This window comes from Anthonomus grandis, chromosome 22 (genome assembly GCF_022605725.1).
Source record: "Anthonomus grandis grandis chromosome 22, icAntGran1.3, whole genome shotgun sequence".
Taxonomy (NCBI): Eukaryota; Metazoa; Arthropoda; class Insecta; order Coleoptera; family Curculionidae; genus Anthonomus; species Anthonomus grandis.
The window spans coordinates 39,193,066-39,211,047 of record NC_065567.1 but is presented as its reverse complement, the minus strand read 5'-3'; the positions used below and the strand labels follow the sequence as shown (position 1 = coordinate 39,211,047).

Genomic DNA, 17,982 nt, shown 5'->3' with positions numbered 1-17,982 from the left:
GGACGGGTACATGCACCGACTTCTTTTTATGTCTTTGACCACGGAATCATAGTATTTTACTGACCAAACTCAGGGTTTTAGTGTTCCACTTTTAGGCTCAAGACTCACTATAGATTACTCATAATTGGAACTCAAATATTACGAATTAAGAAAGAAAGAAAGAAAGAAAATGTGCTATATTACGTAAAAATATTCTTGTGTACAAGCATCCTACAAGCTAAAAAAACAAAACAAAAATACAATTTCAAAAATTGATAAAACAATGAACAAAATTAAACAATAGAAGACAAAACTTTTTGAACATACTTGAATTAAAGATAACTAAATAAAACAATCAATTACTAAATAAAGGTAAACTTGTTGACAAAACTAGAGAAGAAAAAAGGAAAAAAAAAACTTTCCAACATGTCCAAGGTTAAAACCTATCATTAAAAAAGTCATCCAGGTTATAATATGCCTTAGCCAATAAAAGCGACTTTAATTCTCTTTTAAATTTCTTAATATCCGATATATGTCTAACATATAGAGGAACATGATTGTAAATTTTTTTACTTATGTAAATTAATGAGTTTTTGGTAAAGGAAGACGTCACGACGTTCATCACGACGAGTCAAATGGCCAGTGTCAGAGGGTAGTTTGGGAATTTTGTGAATAAGAGCAGCTGTTTCTAAGATAAAGAGTGAAAAAAGAGTTAGGATTTTTTTAGAAATGAAGAGGGGTTTGCAAGAATCTCTTAATTTAGCAGAACACAGGTATCTAACTGCTTTTTTTTGAATAACAAAGATAATGTTAAGTAGCCCCTTATTGGTTAAACCCCAAAAAGGCAAGCCATACCGAATATGAGATTCAATAAGTGAAAAGTACACGAACGTGCAACCACCCCTCCCAGCTCTTGTTTTGCCATTCTTACTGCAAAACATCCAGAAGATAATTTCCCAGCTAAATGTAAAATATGATCTTCAAACCGAAGGCGACCATCAATGGTAATTCCTAGGAACTTGCAGCACTCTTTATTCTGCAAGAGGGAATTTTCGTCAAACATCAGACCCTGAACATCGCACTTAAACCCCATAATAGACGTCTTTCTTACATTAAACACGAGCCTGTTGGAAGCACACCACCCTGATAAAATCTGAAGGTCTTCAAGGATACAAGTCTTAATATAATCAGAATGGCTCCATAGTATGGTGGTATCATCAACAAACTGAACCACCTTGCCCTGCAGTTTCAATGAACTCAAGTCATCCACATACAGTAAAAATAACAGTGGTCCCAACACTGAACCCTGGGGAACGCTGCATTTTAGGGATCTAGAAGCAGACAAACGCCCAGACACTGTAACCTTCTGAGTACGATTTGATAGATAGGACTCAAGCCATCGCAACGCTACACCTCTAAAACCATATTTATCGAGCTTAGATAACAGTATTCCATGATCCACACAGTCACATGCTTTGGATACATCACAAAACACTGCCGCCGATGACTCTCCAGAATTCAAGGACACATAGACGCTCTCCAAAAAGCTAAAAACAGCATCATGAGTCCCTTTACCGGCTTGAAATCCAAACTGATTTGCAGACAAAATGCCATTATGATGTAAAAAAGGACAAAATTCTGCTTTTTGCAAGTTTTTCAATTATCTTAGAGAGGGTAGACAAAATAGAAATGGGACGGAAATTACAAGGCTGATCCAAATCTCCACCCTTATGAAGAGGGATAACCACTGCCTCTTTTAAACATGAAGGAAAAATGCCATTATGTAAAGAATTGTTTATGGCAGAAACTAAAGCATTTAAGGCTGAATCAGGCAAAAAGAGTAACAACCTCGAAGATATCCCATCAGCTCCAGATGATTTATGGTTTTTTAGGCGTTTGATTTCATTTTTTACTTCGGTAAGTTCGACAGGATGAAAGAAAAATGAATGCTCAACCGACACTTGTTGAAGATAGTGTAAGGGATCAATGTTACTACGAATGCCCTTGAGCAAGATATTAGGTATATCACAATAATAGTCGTTTAAAATGTTAGGTCTTAACTCCGGTTTCGATACTTTTCTATGGCAATGTCTAAAATCATTAATAATCGACCAACACTCTCTTTGCCTATTTGATGACATATTTAAGCGATCCCTATAATAATTAGATTTTGCTGCTTTAATTGTCTTTCTGTACAGACTACGGTATTTCTGATGATATACAAGGATATTTTCATTTGTGGTATATTTGCACAATTTAGTCAAAAAACTGAGGTTTTTAGCAGAAATTCTAAGGCCTCTTGTAACCCATGGTTTTCGTTTCTTAGTTTTAAGCCTCATTTTGGGAAAGCACTGATTGATCTTATCGCACAGAACTTGAAAAAATAAAGTAAGTGGTTCAGAAGCCGTTTCAAGTGCATTCCAATTTACCGAAGCTGTAGCAGCAGAAAAAGCATTGAAATTTCTCCTGCTGAAAATTCTGCCCATATAATGAGATGAAGATGATACAGTATTATATGGCATTTTATATTTGGCAAGAATAGCTTCATGGTCGGAAATACCAGATGGGAGTACTGTGCATAAAACGTCATCAAAATTTGTACAGAAATAGTCAATTGTAGTTGCAGATGAAGAAGTTATTCGTGTGGGAGAAAGAACGTGCATTTTCAAGTCGTACGAATTTAAAATACTTAAAAGAGAAGTACGTGGCAAGGTTTCATCAGTGTAGTTGATATTAAAGTCACCAGCCAATATAACCTTAGAGTGTAGGGACAACTGGGATAAAAGAGAATCAAGTTTGTCCAGAAATATAGCAATATCTCCTGTAGGTGGCCTATAAACACAAAGAATATATAAATTAAAACGCTTACAAAAAGAAAAAAAGAATTCAAAAACATTCTCTAACAGAAGATTATCATACTTAGCAATATTGCAAAAAATCGTTTCAATTGTTTGCCTAGCCAAGATCATGGTTCCTCCATGTATAGATTATTGACGACAAAAATTTGATATAGGAACATAATCAGATATTAAAAAACATTCACTAGGCCTCAACCAGTGCTCAGTCAGAAGTACATCAGGAAAATTACATGTGTCCAGCAAAAAAATTTTGTCTCGGGAATTTTATATTCAGTCTTGGGTATCATAGGAGAAGCCCGTAATATTAAACATATTTATAAATCATATCTGCCACTGCTGTCAACACAATCTGATTTCTCTATTTTAGGACAATCTTAAATTCTATGCAATGAATTAGATACAAATGACCAATCTCGACCGGCTAACCCAGTGGCGTAAGAGGATTAAGTATTGTATCTTACTTGGTAGATACTCAATTAAATATAACTATAATACACTTGATTGCGTTAAAATATGAGAGACTTGATGATTTACGAATAATAAAAATAAAGATTTGTTTTTTTTACTTACAGTAACAAAAAGAAAACTAGAACTTTTTTTCAAGAGCTAATTATCTGATCGTGGACTGGTTGGTAAAATTGGTCATTTTCTTTCTAAAACCATTCAGATTCCATCTCTTGTGCCTCAAGGTTCTCATCTCAGGCCACTTCTTTTAAATATTTTTATTAATGATATAGATGAATGCTTCACTAGCTGCCTATTTTCGTTCTTTGCCGATGATCTGCCTTGAAGCTGTATTATCGATTCCCCTGATGATTCTGACAAATTACAATATGATCTAAATAATTTATTGTAAATAATAATAATCATGTGAAGAAAATGGTATGAAAGTTAATCCAGCTAAATGTAAAAAAAACCTTTTCTTGTTCTAGAAATACTATTAATTTCGACTACACGATCGGTCGCTATACGCTTAAAGGTGCTCCTCTTTTTAAAGATTTGGGTGTCACTTTTATTACAAACTTGCAGTTTTTTTATTACTTAGATAGTGTTATCAATAAAGGTTTTCCGATGCTTGTTTTTTTTGGGAGATCCACTCAAGAGTTCATAAGTATTGCCACTTTAAAAATACTCTACTGTGCTCTGGTCCGTCCTAATCTGGACTATGCCTCCTGTGTGGTCTCCTTTATAATATGGGATACATATTGATGCTCTGGAACTAATTAAACACAAATTTCATATACATTGAATATCTTGGATAATTACAATGATGCGGATATACTTGATATGCTACATATGGCTTCCATTACTGTCCGCCATAAGAAGAGTTATCTTATTACTTTTTACAATATCCTATATGGGAAATCTGGACCTTCAGAGCTATTTCAAAAAATCAATATTCATGCTCTACTAAGAATAACTAGAGCCACTGATACCTTTTATTACCCAACCCACCGTAATAACCATTATGGTCTTAATAATTTCCTTACTAGAACCATTAGACTAGCAAATCAACATCATGATATTAGCCTTTTTGAAACTTATAACAAATTCCTGGGTAAGGTTTTGGTAAGCATAGGTTAGATATTATTAATCATTGTTACTTAATGATTCTCTGTATTTCCTTTGCCCATGTATAAGTAAATAAATAAATAAATAAAATCGTAAAACGGTAAAGTTCATAGATTAATAATTCTTAGATAGGAAACTCTTATAATAGAACAATGAAAGCCGATTGACTGTTGCGCTCTCTGTATGTCGAAGAGTAGTACTAACCGGAAGTGAAAATGAGTTTGTAATGTCATAACAGTGGGTAATTTAAAATCCGATTATGGGGCAAAATTTGAATTTCGCTCTTCTTCTTAAAAAAAATTCTTCCTAATTCTATAATAACTTAATTAAATAACTATTAAAACTAATTAGGGACTTTGTTGTATGCATAACAAACTTGGTAAGTTAGGATTTATTTAGGTTACAAAGGTTACAAAAGGTTATAGTATAAAAGTCTATAAAAATTTAATAAAATCACCAAGAAATTACTGCATAGTCAATTCAGCAGTAATGGTCCTTACTAAATATCATAACTTAAATAACTATCAACAATGCAAGAAGCAACCAGTAACAATTACAGCAGCAGAAACAAACGTTTAAATATTCATAAATGTATTACTATATTAAGAAAAGGATTATAAAAAAAGTTCACAATTTATACAATCAAAATAAACAGTTGTACATGCTGGTTAAAATATTTAATACAATATAAAAATTCTTCCAAATTCTCTAATGTATAAACTTTTAACTTAATTTAATTAGGAACTTTGTTGTATTTTTTGTAGCTTTTTAGTGCTCCATAAATCTCCCAAGCTTTCAAGGCCCTGGTAAATTTAGGTTAAGTTAAACAGCCAGGTGTTGGAGAATTTCGACTGAAATTCACCTCGGTCCGGGTATAAAAATCTGGAATCGGTATATAAGTAGACAGGCACCAGAATTGTCTTTCTGAAGGGTTCTGTTTCAGGGCCTTGAAAGTTTGGGAGATTTACGGAACACTAAAAAGCTTCTACTCCTCGACATTTAGATGGCACTAAGAATGCAAAACTACGTAAACTACCGCTTTTACCGAGGCTGCACGGACTGTCAAGTATCAAATTATGTCATATAAAATACGGCCATTTTTCATAGTTCTTTAGCTTGCACAGCTTTTCTTTTTTACTTCTGCTGGAAAACTAACTTTCATTAACCAAATTTGGAGAAAAATCTTAACAAAATTGATCTGTTTTAATATTTCGCACAGTTTGTCCAGTAGTTTAGTTCAGGGTATTGTGTGTCAGCTATGATTAGTTTTCATTTGGGTATGCTGATATGTGGAATACAGGAAAATTTCTAAAAACTGCAATCAATTATATTGCTGTAAAAGAACTGATATATGAAGAGTAAAATCTTTGAATCAAATATAGACATTCACGACATGGCATTTGCATAAATCGTTATGGCAATAAACTTTTTTTGTAAAAATTACTAAATTAAGTTCAAATATAAACAACAAAAGTGAGATTTTAAGAAGAAGCTGTCATGTTAAATCTGTGGACAGCAAATGACACAGATTGTCTGGTTTTTTAATAGGCCACACTCTGTATAAACTCTATTTTGCAAACTTTGCTCTTTATACAACAAAGTTCCTAATTAAATTATGTTGCAAGTTTATACATTATGGAATTTTTAAGAATCATTATATTTTATTTAATATTCTAACAAGCATGTAAAACTAGTAATTTTGATTGTATAAATTGTGATTTTTTTTATAATCTCTAAAATATAGTAATACATTTATGAATAGTTTAACATTTGTTTCTGCCAGTATAAGTTTTACTTGTTGCTTCTTGCATTGTTGGTAGTTATTTAATTTATAATATTTACTAAGGAACATTACTGGTGAATTGTGTATGCAGTAATTTCTGGGTGATTTTTAAATTTTTTTATTGATTTTTAAAACCTTGAAAACTAATCCTTAATAAATCCTAACTCACAAAGTTTGTTCTTTATACCATAAAGTTCTTAATTAAATTAAGTTTATACACTACAGACTTAAAAACAAGTTTTATATTTTATTTAATGTTTTAACAAGGGTGTACAACTGTTAATTTTTATTGTATAACTTGTGAATTTTTTGCTGTAATCTCTCTTTATAATATAGTTATACATTTAGTGAATATTTCTTGTTTGATTTCTGAGACCCAGACCTATTTATCTGGTATGAAATGTATGGGTATTTCAAAAATTATAGTACGCAAATAGACAAAGTGACAAATCGAGGACTTTTTCTAGAAACAAAAAAAGTCCCGACTTAACACTTTTCCAATCTGCCTACTATAATTTCCAAAAGAACCACATATTTTCGACTCATTTTAAGCGCAGGGTATAGTAGAGCGAAATTCAAATTTGCCGCCATAATCGATTTCTAAATTACCCGCTGTTATGACTTTACAAACCCATTTTCACTTCCGGTTAGTACTACTCCCTGACATTTAGAGGGCGTAAGCGTCAATCTGCGTTCAGTGTTCTATTGACTCTTATGGTCTTTAGATTCCTAGTTAAGAAGTATTAATCTATGTTCAGTTTTAGTTCCAAATTTGTTTCTGCGAACAAAGCTAATAAGTTGCGATCTTGTGCTGCGTTTACATTCGGAAAAAATGAGCTGATGATTAAGAGATTATTTTCTTAATTTAAAAAAATATGTATAAGAATTTACCACTATTATTATTATTGAAGTCAAACTTCTTTATGCACGCTTGAGGGGAAGTAAGCTAGCGAATGAGTTACTAAAAGTGTGATCGGGCGACGAACGGTAGTTGAGAAGGAGATATCAGTTAGTGGAGATAGAAAAAGAGATAGTTACGGTTCGTATATTACTGTAGGAGCAAGAGAGAGTATATACATACATATATGATATATACCTATGAATTGAGCTAAAGAAGTTTTACTTTAGTCTTTTTATATTTTGTGGTGGTAAGTTAAAATGTGAATATTATTTATTCAGTAATATTGTGATTTGCATTGGTTCCAGTTATAGGACACTAAAAACCTTTACAAATAATGTACTTAAAAATAAAACTTAAAAATGTACTAATATACAATTTTATTATTTTTTGTCTAAAGAAAGTGATATAACATATATACATGGACATTTTTAACTTAGCGTAGGTTTTGTCGTCAACGGTCAGGCTTTGTACTTCATCATCTTTATTTAGTCCTTCTATTCCAGATAATTCGGCTCTTCTTTGGCTTCAGTATCACTATCCTTTTTATATAAATAATTAATTATTAGTTCTTGCACAACTGTATCTATTTTGTGTTCCTTCTTAAAAAAAAATTTAAACCGTTTAGCCCTCTCACACCGAGACTTTTATACTTTTCTTCAAGGAATTCTTTGAAAAATTCTTCACAATTTTCTTGGCCGCATATTCTTTTAATATTAGCTTATTCAGTTCATCAATTTCATATCTTTTATACTTTGGTTTATGGACTTTTATAATATTGTAAATTTGCGGCTTTAACATACTTTCATCATAAGGTATTCCTTTCACTCGTAGATAATCTTGCGTTTCTGCTTTCCTTGACAAGTAGCTTGGTGCCTTATCTATTTGTTTATTGGGGTATGTGGCGTTATCAATAAACATGTCATGTTTATTTTCATTTTAAATTTGGAATGAGATTTTTCCTTACCCACTTTTGTGCTAGTAATTTTCCGCCTTGTATCTGCATTAGAAACAGAACCATTTTCTTCAACTGCATGAACTATAATAAAACGTGGTCCTTTGCCTTGGCTTCTACGTTCCCTGAAAAGTCTCATTACTCCAACCTTTTATGTGGGTGAGGGTGAGTAACATCCTTTATAGCTAGTACGAACATTTTGTGAAATGCCTTTAATATAAGAACCATCTTTTCGGTTGGTAAAAGTAACTAAAAATCATCAGTATCACCAAAAGAATCATGCCGGTTACTATTTAGAAAAAGAAAGATAAATGAAAAAAAATTAAACTTAATATTACGTTTTTCAAAGAAATGCTTCAGTCACTGCTTCTGCTTGCAGTAACATAATGTTAAAATTTTTTTTGAATTTTTACTTTTTAATGGCATATTGAAATAATTTTTTTTTAAAACACAATTTATTAATATTTGAGCCGTTCAGCGGAAAAGTGGTCTAATTCCCTTAAAGTAGAAATTTAGAAAATTGATATTTTGCATCTGAATGAATTAAAAAATCACAGTAACATATTCTTTACTTTTTTGTACATATTGATAATAACCCTGTACTAAAATTTCATATGGTAAACATTTTTACTGATTGCGCCCATTAATTACATTTTTGCCGCCCAATGTTATTCTTCCAGTAAGTTTTTTTCAAAAACATAGCGGAAAAGTGCTATAACTTGGAAAGTTATATCACTTTTCCTCGTAAAAGTTAACCAAATTTCACAAAACTGATGAACCAAAGAAAATTAATAGCTGTAGTATGTTTACTATGATATCTATTACTGATAAAAGTGTTCAAAAAATATAGAGCTTAAAGAGCAAAACATTACTACTACTTATCTTACATACTAAACTTACAGTAAGGAGAGTAAGAACAAGTTATTAAACAAATTAATCTTCATCAGAATCGGATAATGGACCACTGTCAACAGCATCTTCTTTTGTCAGTAAGTCCAGGAAGAACTGATGCTGAATCGGGGGAATCCACTGAAGAAGTTCTATCATATCTTTTTTCTTAGCTACAGTAACTGATCTACACACTAAGTACCATAACACTAAAAGAACCTGACTAAACAAGAAAAAGCGAGTTTAATAGGACCTGGCGCGACATCGGAACAGCGTGGCGCCTTGACTTATACCACTATTCCAGCGAACGAATCCATTATGTTGAGAGGAATAACGTTAGGAAGCTCTTATCTTAGCTAAGTTAAAATTTTGACTTATACCAGTTTTCGACTGAATATATTAGACCAGTAGAAACATAATTAATGATATAACTCAAAAATTAAAAAATACTGACACATACCACTTTTCCTCTGAGCGGCTCATTTCATACTGTTTATCTCTTAAATCTTCCGATTAAAAATATTTACATATACACTATGTAAGCACCAGTATAAATGAGCTCGCAACGGCTTGTGACTGCGTATCTAAATCCCATTTTTCCGTAATAAACTTTCATCTAAGGTTAAGTCTTAAGGGCGTAAAATAAATCAGGAATATTTACATTTACCACTTATTTGATAGGATAAAAATACCGACTATAAAGTTAGGCAGATGTATGCCTAATTGTCAAAAAAAATATAGCTTGTTTTAGGATCATACTTTGATCCTAAATCCTTTTTTTCAAGTAATAGAAGAGATAAAACAAACAAAAACTAATAATGATGAGGTGCATAATTATAATAACTACTTATACTTTACTTATTTAAATATTGGATAACCCAACAACAACTGCTTGAAATGTTCATCATTTTGCATTTCCTGGTACTCGAAGCACTATTTTTTACCAACTTTTGAAAGTCGAAAAAAGGTTATTCCACAATTCATTACAAATATTCTCTATTCGGTGATAAACCTGTTCCTGTCTCCTAATATCTTCGCTATAAAGTGTGCAGTTTAGTTATTCTCAAAGGTAAAGACGTGCGGCGGGCACATCGCGCGCCATTTCATGATACACGTGGAAGGTTATTAAATATTTTGGAACAATGGTCTAGCTAATATAAGGAACCCTCGCCGCTAGGAAGCCAGTTTAAGTCTGAATATTGGCACCACTGTTAAATCGAAATAGATTAAGTAGTCTAAAGTCATTGTCTTTAGTGTGTTCCTGTGTAATAAGTTAATTGACTATTTACGTGCATCAAGTACAATATTAATTAATACCTAAACGAACAGTTAAAACGCTACAGTACACTCCATTTCGGTCAAGTCCACCGCCCCTTAACTTAGCCTCATCTGTGGAAATATTCTTCGAATTTCGTCACCAACTGACCTTACTCTTCTGATGCTGATTTTTGGATTATTATTAACTATATCTAAAGTTTTAAATCTAAAAACTAATACTTGTTCAGGGTATTATATAACTCTAAAAATTTCACCAAAACCTGACAAGGATTTTCTTCATTTTCATAATCTAAATTTTAGGTAGGGCTCTATACGTTTGTTCAAATGTTATAGGTGAATTTAACAAATAGCATTTTTGCTAAATTACCCTATATTTTGGTTATAAAAGGGATATATAGAGATATATATAAATTGTGGGATTCTTGGAATTTCCTGTAAAACCTTGATTTTCATTTAAAATATATCCCCTTCCCAATGAAACATTCTGTATATAGGGGGGACTCTAACTGGAATAAATTCGCTAGAGTTTAAAAAAAAAAACATTTTCGAAAAACGCAAAAAAAGCCTACTTACATTTTTATTGCCTTTAAAAATGTATTAAAAACTCCTTTTCAACCCCTCCGAAAGGTTGAATTAACCCTAGTTAATTTTTTAAAATGGGATGATGCTATTTGTGGCACCTTGTTGGAAAGCTCTTTTAAAAAGAAAATTGATGGTATACACTTTATTTTAAAATAAATTAACCCTTGACTTTAAATTGAAAAAATTGTTTGGAGGTCTATGAAAATAAAAAACAAAATAAATCCACGTGAGATGCGTATTTTGCATATCTGGAGAAGGTGATTAATCACTATAAAATGACGATAAATTTCCCCAAAATTATGTAGATGCGACCGTATATGATAGCCTTTAAATGAATACATTAATTCAAATTTTTGTTTAATAAAAAAGACCCAGATAAATAAGGTTCTTGTGAGGTAAATCGAATTAAAGAATGCGTAGGTATTATCAGAAAAGTGTTCTTTGGTAAAGTAAGTACCCAGTATTTATTCACGCCAAAATGCCGTACTTAACAAAAAGTTTAAAAACCGAAATCCTAATGATTATTAGGTTTGGAAACCGGATGCAAACTCAATATGAATTTGTGACGCTATTTTAAGAGACTCATTCTGGTTTGTCCCTACTGAGTCAAAGTACTGTGAGAAAAATAGAGAAGCAAGTCAGAAGTCATGGAAATGTAAGAAGTATCCCTAGACAAAAACAACCATGGGTAACCGAGGATACAAAATTGGATATCCTAGTCAGTTATGAAGAATAACCTATCACTCCTGCAAGACAATTTTATTATGTGGTCTTTGCAAATATGTACCATATAGCTTTTCTTTTTAAGTAAACTGGCACAATTGTCCGTACTATGCCGAAACAAATCCAGTAGGTGGTCGAGCAGCATACACATTAAGCTAACTAATGTGTGGACTGGATTTACTCGAGGTCGAATTATTGGCGCAATATTTTTTGATAATACCTGGTGACAGATATCTTGATTTTTATAAAATACATTGGTACCAGAAATAACAATTATTTCCTACTAAAAATGGAAATTTTAAAGAAAAAATCTACTTTTAGCAAGCTGACCCTACGATCTCCTCATGGTGATGATAATGTACGATAATTTCATATTAATTTTTTCTGCATTATATGGATTGGACGGAGACGGACAAACGAATATCCAGCAAGGTCACCTGATCTTACTCCATTACATTTTTACCTTTGGGGTTATTTTAAAGGTAAAATATATGTTACAAGACCCAGAAATATTGAAGAACTAAAATGGAAGATCGGAAACGAAATTTAATTAATTACGTTGAATGTTTTAAGAAGTTTACAAACAGAATTTTATCATCATTTAGGGCTTTCGCAATAAATGGTTTTCGTTTTGAATAGTTGCTTAAGTAATAAATAGTTTTTTTTACAAAAAATGTACACATTCATTATATCATCCCAGGGCCGTTCCGACCCGGGGGTGAAGGGGGTGCGGGGCACCCGGGCGGCAGGTCAAAAAAAACTAAATAAATATTTTTTGAATAAATAGTTTTAAAATTTAATAATTTGTTTCAAAAACTATTATACACATATTATTTTAAAATATTATATATATGTAAATATTATTAATTATTAATTAATGTATTAAAGTTACTTTATAACATTCTAAATATTATTAGTTATATTTCCGATTCAAATTTAATAGGTATACCTAGATATACGGTTCAGTCCGCTTCAGGTCGCAACGAGTTGGAAAAAATATGCCGCGACGAAGATTTTTCAGGAAAATACTTGTCTGTGGTCAAGGCATATAAATGCGTGCAGTGCGTGCACTTGTTTCATTTTAAATTTTAAGCCTGTAGCCTGTAGTCGTGTAAATCGCAACGTTATTAAAAGCTTTTGTTTAATATTGTGGTAAAACAGACAGTAAAAATTAAAAAGGTAAGTATCTCTACACATACGTTAATTTGATTACATTTTTTTTTGAGCTGTCATATAAAATTTAAATATCGTTTTTATATTTTTGAAATATATAGGATGTTTGGAAAATGGGTAGCCAAACGGAAATGGTGGATGATTGAACCTACTGCCTATTTATAATGCATAATATTTTTTTATTCTTCCTGAAATTTAAGGAGTTTTTTTTTCCTTTTTTAGATACCTATTACTCCTATTAAAAATCTCCCAATTTTTTTACTCTTGAGATTTTTAAAATTTTTGTTAGCACAATTAATTTTATTATAAAAAGTAATGTTGACTTATTTAGAGTTAAATAATATAATAACTAAAAACAAAATAATTAATTTTGAACTTGAGGAAAAAATGAAAAAATTATATGCGTTATGAATAGCCAGTAGTCGCACTCATCCACTAATTCCGTTTGGCTACTCACCTTTCAAATATTAGTTATTTGCTTAATAAAAAAGTAGCATTTAATCTTAATATTTATTTTTTTTATTTGAAACGTTAAAAATATATCTCTTTATTCATTCAGGCAAAATATAGGATAACTTGGATTTATTTTAATTTTGGATTTGTTTTATTATAGATGTCTGATAATCGAAAAAAGCTTTCTGGAGCACAGTACAGAAAACGAAAGCGTGAAAAAGAAGAATTAACTAAAAAGGCTTGCAGTTCTCTCCAAGAATTTTTAATCCCAACAAGATCACATGACAAACCAGTTTCCAATCAAGTTCCCAAGCCCGAGATGAAAATGTGACGGAGAATATATGTATAATGGTCAATAGCGGAGAAGAGAAGGAGAAATCATCGAATACCAAAACTATAGTGGAAGGTGATGTTTTATTAGCAGAACAAGCAGCTTTGAAAATATTAATGTCTATAAGGATCCTGGCTATTGGCCAAATGTTTTATTGGATAAAATTAAATTAACTCTGATAGAGTTAGGACCTACGCAACTAACGGAGGCTGATATGACGTTTCCTTTAAATAAAGACAATAGAGGATTCTCATCTATTTATTATAAAAAAAAAATTGTAAAGGAGAAATAATTCCGAGGGTTTGGCTAGTATATTTTAAATGAAAAGATTGTGTATATTATTTTCCTTGCAAAATATTTAAAACTTTTTCTGGTGGTAGTGGTTTGGTTGAGGGTTATAACGATTGGAGACATTTAAGTCAACTTATAGAAAGACATGAAAAGTCAAAGGGGCATATTTGTAATACAAAATCTTGACTTGATTTAAAACAATCAATTTCTTCTAAAACGACAACTGATTCACTAAACGAGAAATTAATAAACATGAAAAAAGATAGATGGGTTTCTGTTTTGAAAATTATAATTTATGTTGTCAAGTTTTTAGCCGGTCAAAATTTGAGTTTTAGAGGTGAAAATAACAAGATATACGAGCAACAAAACAGAAACTTTTTAAAATTAATCGAAACAATTGCCAATTTTAATGAAACAATATGCGATCACATTAACAGGATTAAAAGAACTCCATCAAATATGCCTCATTATTTAGGTGTTCATATTCAAAATGAATTAATTTTCCTTCTGGGAGAGCAAATAAGATATGACATTATATCTATGTTAAATGCTAGTAAATATTTTTCAATAATTTTGGATACGACTCCTGACGTGAGTCATCAAGACCAACTAACTATTGTAATAAGGTTTGTTTTATTAAATAATACATCAAAGCAAATCGAAATTAGAGAGCATTTTTTGGGATTCATTTCAATATCAGATTTGACAGGACAAGGCTTAACTAATGTTTTATTGGATTTTTTGGAGACTCACAACATTTGTTTAGGCGATTTAAGGGGTCAGGGATATGATAATAGAGCGAATATGAAGGGTCGCAATAATGGTTTACAAAAAAAAATTATTGAATTGAACCCTAGAGCTTTTTACGTGCCTTGTGCAGCCCATAGCGTGCTTAAATTTAGTTGTTAATGACGCTGCAAAAGCATCTTTAGAAATTACAAGTTTCTTTGCTATTGTGCAGGAACTTTACGTTTTTTTCTCCGCATCAACTAAACGTTGGCAAGTTTTAAAAGATGAAATCCCAACGTTAACACTAAAACCTCTTTCTAGTACTAGATGGGAAAGCAGAATAGATGCTCTGAAAGTTCTTAGACATAATTTAGGAAAAATATATGACGCTTTATTTGCACTTTACTCTGATAATAACTCCGATACCAAAACTATGGCTAATTCATTACTCTTAAAAATTAAGTAGTTTAAATTTATTTGTTCCATTATTATATGGTATAATGTGTTAACAAAAATTAATATTGCAAGTAAAGTGATGGAATCCGATGTTGCCCTACCTAATATTATTTTAATCTTAAAACAGGCTAAAACATATATATCTAGTATTAGATCAGATGAAGGTTTCGCTGATATTTTAGAGGAGGCCAAAAAAGTTGCCGAAGATATTGATTGCGACCCTTCGTTTCCTCCGATTAATATTGTTAGACCCCGAACAAAAAAGCGTTTATTTGACTATGAGTGTGTAGACGAGGCCCCTAAAAATCCAGTTGATCAGTTTAAAATTAATTTTTATTTTGTTAGATTAGATACTACAATATTAAAATTGGAAAAAAGATTCGAGCAAATAAAGCAACATGATACGTTGTTTAATTTTCCCTAAAACCTACATAGCTTTCTCCAAACAGAAAAATCAATTAGGTTTGCAAAATGTGAAGCTCTTGAGAAAATTATATATGATCCATCAAAAAATTAAAAAGATATTTTAGCTCAAGATTTATCTGATGAAATTGATAATGTTGCACCCTATATTTCCCCTGAAATGAATGTCTTAAATGTTCTTACCTACCTATTTTTAAATAACCTCATCTATGTTTTTCCCAATTTAGTAATTTCCATTAGAATTTTCTTAACATTATCTGTCACAGTAGCTAGTGGAGAAAGAAGCTTTTCTAAAGTCAAAATAATAAAAAATTATTTACGATCCACAATGGGTCAAGAGAGGCTTTCTGACTTATCAATAATTAGTATTGAAAAAGAAATTGCAGAAAATATAGATGTGTCTAACATTGTTAAAACATTTGCATTAAAAAAAGCGAGAAAAGCAAACTTTATATAATCATTGGATATGTTAGCTACCTGCCCCTTTATGTATACATATACATATTATAAAGTGCATGTTGCGTATGTAAATAATATGTATGTATGTATTTAATTACAACTTATTTGTAAATACATTACATTACAAATAAATTGTAAATAAAATTATGATTTAATATAAAATAAAGTGTTTATATTTCTAAAATGTTGTTTTTTTTAATGTTAAATTATTTCAAGTTATTTATTTACAAATGTTTATCAAAGGCCGGATTCGGTGGGGTAAAGGAGGGGAGGCAAAATTTTGTTCGCACCCGGGCGGCATATACCCTAGTAACGGCCCTGTATCATCTTTTAAAACTTAAACAGTAGCAGTACCAGAAATGTTTTAATTTAATTTAAGCAATTAAAAAGGAATTTTATTCTTTAATAAATTAATGATAAACAAGATGTGCCATCAACTTCCATTTTAAACTAGCATTTGTACAAGGTGGCACAAGAGGTATCATAACATTACACTTCAAAAAAATATATGGGCGAAATCCTGACCTGACCTGACCTCTTGTGGGATGATTCAGGTCATTTTTTAGCGATTAATCACTTTTTCAAGATAAAAAAAAATATACATTTATCGTCGGGATATTTTCTTTTTAATTTTGATACCTCTAAACAGTTTTTATTCAATTTAAAGTCAAGGGTTAATTTGTTTAAAAAAGAAAAGTACACCATCAATCTCCTTTTTAAAAGAGCTTTCCTTCTATTGTCTGGGAGAGAATTTAATCCTGTTAGAGTCCTCACCCTGTATATAGGTATATTATCTATTTGTAGAATTTTGTATTTTATTTTATTTACGATTATTATTATTTTTATAAATGGTCTTTTTCTCGATAAGGATGTTATATTAAGAATATTATCAAGGTACGAAAAAATGCATAATTTTAATGATTGACAAAATTTCAAAATAAGTAGTGGTACAACATAATGTATCTATCATATTTAAAAAAAAAATCTTGTGTTTCGGTAAGGATTGTAGGGATATACTGTATAAAGAAAAAATCTATCCTACTACCTCCCGCGTTTACATAAAAAAGGTTTTTTCACAAAGAAACAATGTTTTGTTGCTCTAACGCTGTTTGACTTGGTACATATAAACATGTACATATGTACATATAAACATTGGCGAATCTCCAAAACATTTATTAAGTCAACTTACTAGTTACTTACTTTTCGTTTAATAGGTGATAAGTCCTCGCCATTTCGTATAAACCTCTCAAATTTAAAGCTATTCGATCTGTACAATTCGTTGTCAACTTTTTTGCTGCAAAATCGCCTTGTTATAGCTTTTGACTTGCAGGATTTACAGTCTTTTACAACATCCCAATCAATATTAAACAATCCCCGAGACTTTTTGTTAATTTCGGTGTTACTCTGATATCTCCTTCGCGATTTAGATCTTCTTCGCCGACGGATTTTTACGTTTTCATCGGTTGTCAAACGTGTTTCATTATCGAGTTGTGTTCTTTTCGTAAGGCCGACCCGCTTCAGAACCCTGTCCATTTCAGGATATAAATTCTTACTGAAATACGAGCAAGGGATGTTGATTCGTGCGCAAGAATCCATACGCAGTCAGCTGATATGTATTAGAGATGAAAGGGTAAGCGTCGACATTTAATAGTTCTATGACGAACCTTAGATACGCCTCCAGATAATTCTGATAGTCGAATTATACAAACATATATTAACACTAAACTGAAAATAAATGTTATATTTGTCTTCGAAATAACCTGCTGAAATAAATGCTAAAAAAACATTTCATGATATAATGGTGAATAAGGAGGCAATTTTAAATAAATCAATAGTTAAATACCTAATAGAGGATCCAAATATGGAAATAAAACGCATAGTTGCAGGCTCAAAAAACAAAAAAAAATTACCACAGCTCACTTGGCATACGGGATTCACCAACTCCAATCTATATTAACGATGATCTGGACAAAATTAATATTCACCTATTTAAAGATGCAAAGGGCTATTGAAAAGAGACCAACTATACATTTTTGTGGATCAACAATGGACAAATTCTTTTAAGAAAAGACGAATCTTTATATGTTGACGAGAGTTCTTATGATTAATAATCAAGAGGACCTAAAAAACTGAAAACCAGAAAGCATCTGT

The 17,982-nt window shown here is 31.3% G+C and overlaps 1 protein-coding gene across 1 annotated transcript in view; it reads right to left on the bottom strand.

Moving 5' to 3' along the window:
- Nucleotides 1-17,364, bottom strand: part of LOC126748383 (serine-rich adhesin for platelets) — a 143,084-nt gene extending 125,720 nt beyond the window's left edge. Inside the window, exon 1 of the mRNA XM_050457588.1 lies at nucleotides 17,032-17,364. Within this exon, the coding sequence (XP_050313545.1) occupies nucleotides 17,032-17,364 (333 nt within the window). The remainder of the gene's footprint in view (nucleotides 1-17,031) is intronic.
- Between the last annotated feature and the right edge of the window lie 618 nt (nucleotides 17,365-17,982).